We start from the raw sequence: 9,547 nt of genomic DNA, 5'->3' as shown, positions 1-9,547 counted from the left end.
CTTATAATATTGGTGAGTTCATTCCTTTTGCAATTTGCAATATTTAACTTTTTTTATATAAATCATCTCATATTCGTTATATTTGAATACTGATTATTTTAGATTCATAATTTAGTCCACTTAAAGCTTTTTATTCCAACCCTCCTTCTAAGTATATCGTGCGAGGTCAAATCTGAAAACTATTCTTACACATTTAATTTATATTATCAATTGAGCTACCTATAATATTTAACTTACTTGGGAGTGAAAATAATTAAAATACATTATTTAAATCCCTTTATATATAGGGGCATGCAAACTAAGGCTGATCCGCGACACATTTTTTTTTTGAAAGGGATGACACAAAATTGAACTTAAAGAAATCATATACAGTATTAAGAGAGACCGCCACAACTTTCAAAATAAGTTTACACCTGTCAAAGAAATAAAAAAACGGCATTTTCCATGAGATTAGTATATATGCAATCAACAACCAACTAATTTAACTTAGCTACATGATGTCACTTAGGATATATTAGATGATTGTATTTGAACCATCAGCCATATGTATTCACACATTGGATTAATTTATCATTGTCATTTTGGATCATAATCAATTATCCGCACAACTAATAATTTTGAGACTAATTTTCACTCTACGGATAAGGCACCAAGTGACAAAAACTTGGGTAATGAGTTTTTTTATTCACAAAATTAGAGGACGAAATGATAAACCCCCAACTACTTACTAATTAGAAGATAGAATGTTAAACCACTATGTTAAGTCTCTTAATTAATTTATCATTGTCCTTAATTAGTCATCAAGTGTAGAAGGAAATTTCCAAATACAATGCCGTGCACTTCAATATAAAAAATACATTAATCTTTACGGCTGCCATCTAGAAGTTGTTGTACTAGTACTATCTAATCAACATTTTTCATTCACACTTTCGATTTATAATGTGTTCAAAAGAATCTTAGCACTACAGTTGTTGGTAGATATAGTTAGTTGAGTATGCTTAATTAGAGGTAGACCACATTATTAATTAGACCAAATACATAGTAACCATGTACTTCACACATGGTGCATGTTACTTTTGGTTCTATCTTCGGTTTTCCCTTGTTTCCATTTAGTTTAATTGCAGTTTTTCCTCCTTTAATTTAAGTGATTTTGATTTCGTTTTTTCTCATAATTTTACTCTTAGTTTTTTTTTTGATACATCGGAAAATTAAAAGATAAGAAAGAAAAGCTACAAGGCTAATAAGTCTCTAGCTAAGATGGGACAAAGCTTCTGAGGAGGGACCTCAAGACGGGTGTAAGGGCATTGGAGGCAAGCACCCAAACCAGTAAGACAATACGCTGCTTCATTAGCATCCCTACATATAATTTACTCGGTCATTATACAATTTAATTTATTTTACTTTATTTTTCGCAATTTTGATGTCGAATTTAGCAATCAAATTAAGGAGTCAATTTCGAACATGATTACTTTCGAAGGAGGACACATGTGTCAAACCAAAAAAATTTAGGAGTCAATTTTCTTTAAAAAAAACCAAAATAATAGATAAGAGTTGCTTGTTTTCTTTTTCAATCGGCTTGACAGAAAATAAAATAAAACAGGAAAAAGTTTAAAAAGGCAGGCTTAAATCATACTTTTTGAAAACTTTTTTGGTTTTAAAAATGAGAAAATTTAAAACTTGTTTGTTATAACATGATTTTGAAAACAGTGATGATTTTTTAAAATCAAAATCTCAAAACAGCTTAGAAATATTTTATGTTTTTATTTTTTAAATTACAATTTAAAATAAATAAATAAATAAAACAAGAAGTTGGAAATTTATTTTTTATTTTTTAAACAGTGATGATTTTTTTTAAAATTACAAAAAAAATGTTTTTTTTCTTCTTAAATACGGAAAATTTAAACAAAATCAAATAAGTCCTTATTTTTTATTTAATGAGGAATAAGAAAGGGAACTTTGATTGAAAAACAAAAGAACGAGTTAGAAGACTTCTGTGGATAGTATTCCCACAGATGCTAGCAATTTTCTGATACTACTAGAAGTTGCACCATGTATAGACACGAAGTTATCTAGAAAATATGATTTTACTTTTTTCTTTAATTGTCCAACCAAGCAACCATATATTGGATTTGACAAACCTTCTTAGCCTCTATTGACTATACATATAATGACACCATGATAACGTTTTAACTGCAATGGATATGGAATTGCAAAGTGTGACGTAACATATATATAGTTTTTTTTTGTTACATCATACATATATATAGTTTGACGTAACATATATATAGTTTTTTTTTGTTACATCATACATATATATAGTTTGGCAAAGTATACTTGGTTAATAAGAAAATAGACAACGTGCTTATGCTATTATGCACGATATATAGCGTAACTATAGTCTAAGTAGACTTTTATTTATCAAAGTCTTTGTTGTTATCTCCACCGTCACCTTACACACGTATATATAAATAAGGATGGATCCACTTACTCTAAAAATATGAAAATGCCTTATTATGTGAAAGTGAGTGAAACAAATTATAACCATACAAATATAAATATAAATTAGATAATTAAGATACCATCAACCTCGTAATCAAGGGTTGTTCTAGTTTTTGTTAAAGAGGAAGGAAGGGTTGTTCTAGTTTAAATAAATAACTCAAGTTTGATTTCCAATAAATATAATAATATTAAATATTTGGTAGAAAAAGTCTTGTCGAGCAAGATTATCTCACTAGACTACATTTGTGGTTTACACAAAAAACAATAATTAAATCATGTAACTTTTTGAAAGAGTAATTTGATTTCATGCTTTAACTTTGATCATTTTAGTAATGGATAGTTGGTTCAAGTGATACATGTTTAATTCTCCTTAAGCAAGGTCTTGGGTTCGAGTCTTATGAATGAAAAAAATTCTGGCCGGGAGAGTTAGCTCCATCATTAATGTGATCATTTTCAATATTAAATCTAATTATTAGTTTTAGTGTATACTTATGTGAAGTTTCTTCATCTCAATTCAAAAAAGGTTCAGTTCAATTTTTTTTATCTTGAAGTATGTTATGACGTTCATTTAGGCCGGTAACAACATGTATCCAAATATTCTTACGCCTCTTACATTCACACATATACAGTAGTAACTGCCGAAGTTTCTCAATAGCAATTTCCATTGTTTTGCTTAGTCCGGTCGCATTCAAGACTTTGATTGAGAGCTTTAAGTAGACAAGTTTCTCAATAAAAAATGATACCACATGTTCCGGAGCCTCAGCAGCAAATGATAATTTGAAGTAAAAGGCTTTTCTTGGATGCTTCATTAAAATAAATTAAATGAGAAAAATATGTGAGGACTATTATACTATCCATTTCATAACTGCCTAGACATTTTAGTCAAAGAGGAATTAAGAAATTGAGAATGATTAATTTAAGTATGTCGGCTCCTTATAATCAAGAACATCGAATTTTAAAATCAATTCTTAACTTTTAAAATTACCAAACACACCTTAATTCCACTCAATTATTATGGCTATTTTACATAAAATGTTAGTGATTGATAGCTTTTGTGTAAATATCTTATCTTTCATTAAAAACATGTATGTTTTAACATGGATCAAGTTCTTCCTTTGAACAACTTTTTAAGGTGACCAATTGCTTATTCTAGAAATAGTAGTGGTATGCTCACCAAAAAAAGGATACTAATAGTATACGTGTAGCTAGGTCAGGAGCAAGTTTTCGTAGGTAACTTGCTAAGACTCGTTTGGTCCAGCTGGGAATTCAATAGTGTGGTCTAACTTTTCATACTATTAAGAACGTGGTTAGAAGTTAGACTATGCTGTTTTTCTTTTCTTGGTCTCAAGCTGACCAGCTTCTAGTATGTGTATATATATGGGTTTCACACAAGCCTCTTCAAACTTTATGGTCAAGCCTAGGGGAGGGTGCCTTTTGAAACAACTCAATGGCTGATAGACCAGCCAAGAAAATTGTTAACCTAATAATTAAATATATTTGAATAGTGGTGTTAGAAATATGAGATAAAACAATTCACATACCTACATTCAATTGCTTATTTTTTTGGGACAGTTAAGATGTGTTCACATAGTAATCAATCCTACTGTAAACGCAACAACAATTTGTAGGAATGGCGGGAGTTGCTTACGTCGGTTAACTTCAACCGCCATTGGGGAAGTGAATGTGTACCGTTTGTGTGACGTTAATCTTAATAGCACAGTCTAGTGGTGGTTGGAAAATGCAAAAAGAATTAGTGATTGCTAAGATGAACAATGCTGATTGCTAAGGTGAACATGGAATGGAATGGAATAAAAAATGTGCAAGCTGAGATGTTCCTCCCAGCCTAAACTCAATCAGTGATCAGACAGACAATTTCAGTAATAGGTTGACAGCAGTGAGAATTAAAAATAGAAATGATAATGAAACAAAATTTGCTAAATTCAAATGTTTTCTTCTCCACCTAAAAAAAATGGTTCCCAACAGTGGTCTTCCTTCCAACATATCTAAATTCATCTCAGATTTTTATAACTGTTCTGTTTGTCTTTCAACTCGTCTTTCAATTCAGTAGAGGAGCAGGAGGGACATCAAGGGTGAGTCCAGCTTGGATTTGACCCCACCCGATAAGGCGCCAATGCTTCTCGACACGTCGACTGAGTGCAATCTTCTCACCCTTGCTAGTGCACACGGGGGAAGTAAGTTGCAATTTCGCCAGGTCATTCTTCACAGCAATTACTCTTGCACCTGTTGACATTGACCCTATGTTCAACATAAGCATCTCTGTTTTAGTCAGCTTAGTTACCTTACCCTGTCTCTCAGAGCCTTTTGTCCGGACACCAAGAAGCCTCCGGAGCAAGAAAAAGTTTACCTGCAACACCGAGTGAAAGTTAAAGTTATGAGTGATAATTTGAAAGGTAAGCTCTTTATCCCCACTTGTCTATGTGCATTATAACTCAGTTAATTGATAACTCAGTCATGGCAGGCATGCATAAATTGTAGTAACCTACCTCAAGTTCAACAAAAACCTCAGGCAGTGATCCAACCTCTCCAAGAACTTGCCCTACCAACCTGTCAGCACGTGTCAAAGTGGGATCCATCGTTGTCCCGACACCAATAAGGCCTCCCGGCACAGCAAATTGAAGCTCATTTTGTTCAGCATACAATGAAACTATTCTCGAGTATATGGGTGTGCATCGAATGTTTCCACTGTCGTCTTTAACAATTATCCCAGGTCGAACTTCAATGAATTGGTTGAACTTCAAAACACCCTGTAAAGAACAAATTGTTGGGGGTTTAATGAACATGTCATTACATGTCAGACCAGACTCAATTGGTTGGTTTATACACAAAAATCAAGGCACAAAGTTGAATCCTCTATTCTGGTTTGAAAAATGGCAGAGTTCCCACGTATTTTGGAAATTAAACGTGTAAAAATGTTTCCAAAATCCAAAGATAAAAAATAAAGATGCAACAAATTAGAAGGCCACTTGTTTCTCATTCATTAAGCATCCATGTATAAACTAAGAAATTTAAAATCTGAATTATAAATGTGAAGGCAGAAAACACTCCAAACATTAAAAATACTAATATCTGTAAGTCAGGTCAGTGCAAATCAATCATATTAGGAAAATTGTAAAAAAATTATTTACCCTCAGAATGCTTCCACCAGCTACGCCTCCTTTTATTTCATCAACCTCATAACCGGGTTTATTGACGTCAAATGATCGAATTACTATCATATTTGGTGGAGAAATGAAGTTCCTTTCAGGGATTGGGATCTTTTTCACAATATATTCACACACGACATCAATATTATACTTCAACTGTGCTGAAATAGGTACCACTGGTGCACCACCAGCAACAGTTCCCTGGTAAGCCACCAAAGAAGGGGAGAGTATCACGTGAGTTATTGAAAACGGGATTCACTTCTATAGTAAAGACCACTTCAAAGAAGGCTTACTTGTATAAACTTCTGAATCGCCTCATGCTGATTGATTGCCACATTTTCTTGAATCAGGTCTACCTTGTTCTGAAGGATTATAATGTGCTGTAGACGCATAATTTCCACAGCAGCTAAATGCTCAGAAGTTTGTGGTTGAGGGCAGCTTTCATTAGCAGCAATGAGTAGCAAAGCTCCGTCCATGATTGCTGCTCCATTAAGCATTGTAGCCATGAGAATATCATGTCCCTACAGAAATTGGCAAAGTAGAGACAGATATCATAATTAAAAGCAAGTAAGCTAAATATATATTTAATGATTTACCATAGTGTGGCAAACTGTGAGCACCTGACTTATAAAAAGGATACCCACAGAAACATGAAAATGTCACATCTATGGAAACAAGTAAAAGCAAAATACACGAGCAAATTTTAGGTACTCCTACAGCATGAGATTTCTCTTACTCTGTACCATTGGATGTGAACCACTTCTATATTGCAACTAATGAGAGAGAGAGAATAATTCCTAACTTGGTTTAGGTGTACAATTTATCTCTTGCTCTGGAGCACATGATAATTTTTCTATATACATACAGGTATATAAGTACATTCACACATAAACACACACACACACAGATATATATATATATATATATATATACTTAAACACGAATTAAAATACCCATTGCTTCTTGTGATTTAAAGAATTGGGAGAATGTATACTCGGACAGGGGGGGAAAGTAATACCCAATGTGCAGGTATATGAAAAAAAAAAAGCATTCTATATTATATTCAAAATCTAATCAAATGGAGCATAAAACAGCCCAAAATGACATGAGAGTTCAAAAATTTACCGGGCAATCAACAAAAGAAACATGTCTCAACAATTTCATCTTGGAGTTCTCAAACCCTGGTACATCACACATAGGACTATCTTCCTTTCCACTTCCATAAGCCCTGTGCAAAACATTTTATCACATCACCAAATTTTGAAATAACCTCATAATAAAATAGCGAATGCAAAATAAATACCTACTTGTAGCTCATAGGCCTTGGACACCGTTCATCTTCACATTTATATATTTTGGCATTCGCATAGCCAAGCTTGATTGTAATGTTACGTTCCAACTCATTCTTAAAACGCACAGTCTGCACAACATTCACGGGAAACCAGAGGTGGACAGTTTAAACATGCGAAGATTACAGAAAATATATTAAAATATACAATATGGCATGGTTATGCATAAACAAGCTTTCTTAGAGATTAAAGATGCACAAAAAAGGGTGGAAAATTCAATTAATCCGAATGTTGTCAAAGATCTATGCAACCACCCAGAGAAGTTGTCCACTTCTTTGGACAGGGGAGGGGTGGCTTCCACAAACTATATACTATAGTTAATCAGATGAATCTAACTACACAATTTATCCATGGCAAACTAAAATCCATGTATTTAAACAAACCCACTTCCTAATTCTATGGCAACTCATATTTGACAAACTTCATGTACCCATCAGCTACTTACACTGAGTGAAATAAAAAATCTAAGCAATAACCCTTATGAGTTCTGACAATCGAGTAGATGCTTTCTTTCCATTTAAAACATATCACACACGACATAACAAAGAATCTTACAGAATACCACATACCAGGAACTACATATATACAATGCAATGCATAGTTAAATACCATAATCCTCCTCACCCCTATACCTCCAACAAAAGTAGAGAAAATTTTGAAACAAAGGAATACCTGAACGCCTGATATTGCTTTCACAACTGTTGACTTTCCATGAGCCACATGGCCTATGGTGCCTGTCAGGTTACAATATTATTATTCATCAGTACAAGTAGCAGAAGCAAATTGGAAACAATTGCATCCCAAAACATGAGAACAAATTACCAATGTTAATAGTAGCTTGGCGAGAAATGACTTCAGGAGAAAGTGGATGCAACTTAGCCACATCCAGCTTGCTGAGGTCCTGTTCCATCAAACCCTTCCGCGACATTGTGGCAGCTTCCAATGAAAACTCTAACTGAGTAATAGACCTAATTCATGACACAACGTTTGAAGTTAAACTATCTTATCTGCATTCATGTATCACTGAGCAATTAACCTCAATCAAAATCTAAAATTCCATTCATTTGTTCATATCTGCCATCTAATGCAAAACACAATCAATCAATTACAGTTTTAACAAATTCAAACTCAGTTCTACCAAAACAATGTCAGTTCAGTCGAGAGAGTGAGAAAAAGTTGTGTCGGCGAATTAACGATGCTGCAAGCGGAAAAAAACCAGATCGGTTGAAACTTCCAATCGGATCGGACATAGGGGAGGGGAGAGAGAGAGAGAGAGAGAGAGAGAGAGACCTGTCGGCGACGGTGGCGGAGACGGCGACGGTGCAAGGAGTGAGCCTCAGAGAGTAGAAGGTTGAAGAAGAAGTGAGTCGAAGAGCAAACCCTAGGTGGCGTTTATTTGTTTTCTTTAGATTAGATAATTGGAATAATTGGAACTAGTGTTTTTTGGCTGCATCTACGTGAGTTAGTTTAAGACCATATACAATGGGTGAGTTAAGTGGGGTGTTTAGTGTTGAGTGGGTAGTGTAGTGGTGTTTAGGGGTGTGTTGAGTTTGAGGAGAGAGGAGAGACATGTTGAGTAAACTCAAAATATTGAGAGTGGGCCCGGAGCGGAGAGAGAGAGTGAGTGGGTGGATTGCTGCTGACACGTGGTGATTCCTGATTGGGTCGCTGGTTTTTTTTTTTGAGAACTAACTGAAATTCATTGATAAAAAAATGTCCATGAGAACAATCATCTCATGTAGATGAATATAAAAAACAAGCAAGAAGCCAAAACTCTGGTTGAATACAACTCAAGTTAATGGCGCTTAGACCCTAAAAAAATATGGTTTCCAACAGTGCTCAAGTACAAGCCTCGTTAAAACCTCCACAGAACGCTGGATTTTTATCTTTTTAATCTTTCGAACTCAATTATTTCATTGAAAAAAATAATTTCCGGAATTTTTTTTAACCAAAATTCATGATTTTTTTCCCTCTATAAATAGAGACTTGGTTTGTTAGATTTTGACACAAAAAACAATTCAAGTTTTTCACTATCTTATTATCTTTCTATTAGCCTTTGTTTTGAAATGGATTCCAACAATTACCATAAAAAAGTGGTGGGGTAGGGTGAGTGGTAGGGTAGGGTGTTGAATGAAAAACTATTGGAGTGGGTAAAAGTTGAATGAGTGTTGAATTGGAGAGAAGATGATGTGGAGTGTTGGGAAGAGAAAAAACGGTGTTGAGTGTTGAAAACCATTGTATATGGTCTAACCGACGCACGGTGCTGTAGTTACTATTCCCCATCTAAATTACAAAAATACCCATTTTGTTTTTTAATTTTTCTTTCTTCTTCTTTTCTCTCTCTACCTTTCTCCTCCACAAACCCAGCAATTTCAGCAATTAACCACACATGTTGTTGAGGCAACAATTCAAAGTTTCTCCATGATCATCTTGGAGACCTTCAATGCTAACGTGATTTTGGTCCCCTAAATTTGGGTTTTAACACCATAACACACCAAAATCTGCAATATATGTTTAGAAATCTAACGGTGGAGG

General features: G+C 34.2%; 1 protein-coding gene across 1 annotated transcript; it reads right to left on the bottom strand.

The window, feature by feature from the left end:
* Positions 1–4,278: 4,278 nt before the first annotated feature.
* On the bottom strand, positions 4,279–8,505 carry LOC130728820 (eukaryotic translation initiation factor 2 subunit gamma-like). Its single transcript, XM_057580392.1, has 9 exons — positions 8,303–8,505; positions 7,835–7,980; positions 7,685–7,746; positions 6,971–7,083; positions 6,789–6,891; positions 5,957–6,184; positions 5,646–5,864; positions 5,004–5,264; positions 4,279–4,864 (listed from the first exon to the last, which is right to left on the bottom strand). The coding sequence occupies exons 2-9, from the start codon at positions 7,938–7,940 to the stop codon at positions 4,556–4,558; spliced, it is 1,401 nt and encodes a 466-aa protein (XP_057436375.1). The 5' UTR covers positions 7,941–7,980; positions 8,303–8,505; the 3' UTR covers positions 4,279–4,555.
* Between the last annotated feature and the right edge of the window lie 1,042 nt (positions 8,506–9,547).

The sequence above is a fragment of the Lotus japonicus genome, chromosome 1 (assembly GCF_012489685.1).
Source record: "Lotus japonicus ecotype B-129 chromosome 1, LjGifu_v1.2".
NCBI lineage: Eukaryota > Viridiplantae > Streptophyta > Magnoliopsida > Fabales > Fabaceae > Lotus > Lotus japonicus.
The sequence above is the reverse complement of the archived record's forward strand: the minus strand, read 5'-3'. Positions and strand labels throughout refer to the sequence as shown.

What these genes read in the sequence shown, in the direction of transcription:
- LOC130728820 (XM_057580392.1), bottom strand. Translation starts at nt 7,940, where the DNA reads ATGTCGCGGAAGGGTTTGATGGAACAGGACCTCAGCAAGCTGGATGTG. An exon ending in AAGCAATATCAGGCGTTCAG is followed by an intron (nt 7,084 to 7,684) that starts GTATTCCTTTGT and finishes AATGTTGTGCAG; the next exon opens with ACTGTGCGTTTTAAGAATGA. An exon ending in CCAAGGCCTATGAGCTACAA is followed by an intron (nt 6,892 to 6,970) that starts GTAGGTATTTAT and finishes TGTTTTGCACAG; the next exon opens with GGCTTATGGAAGTGGAAAGG.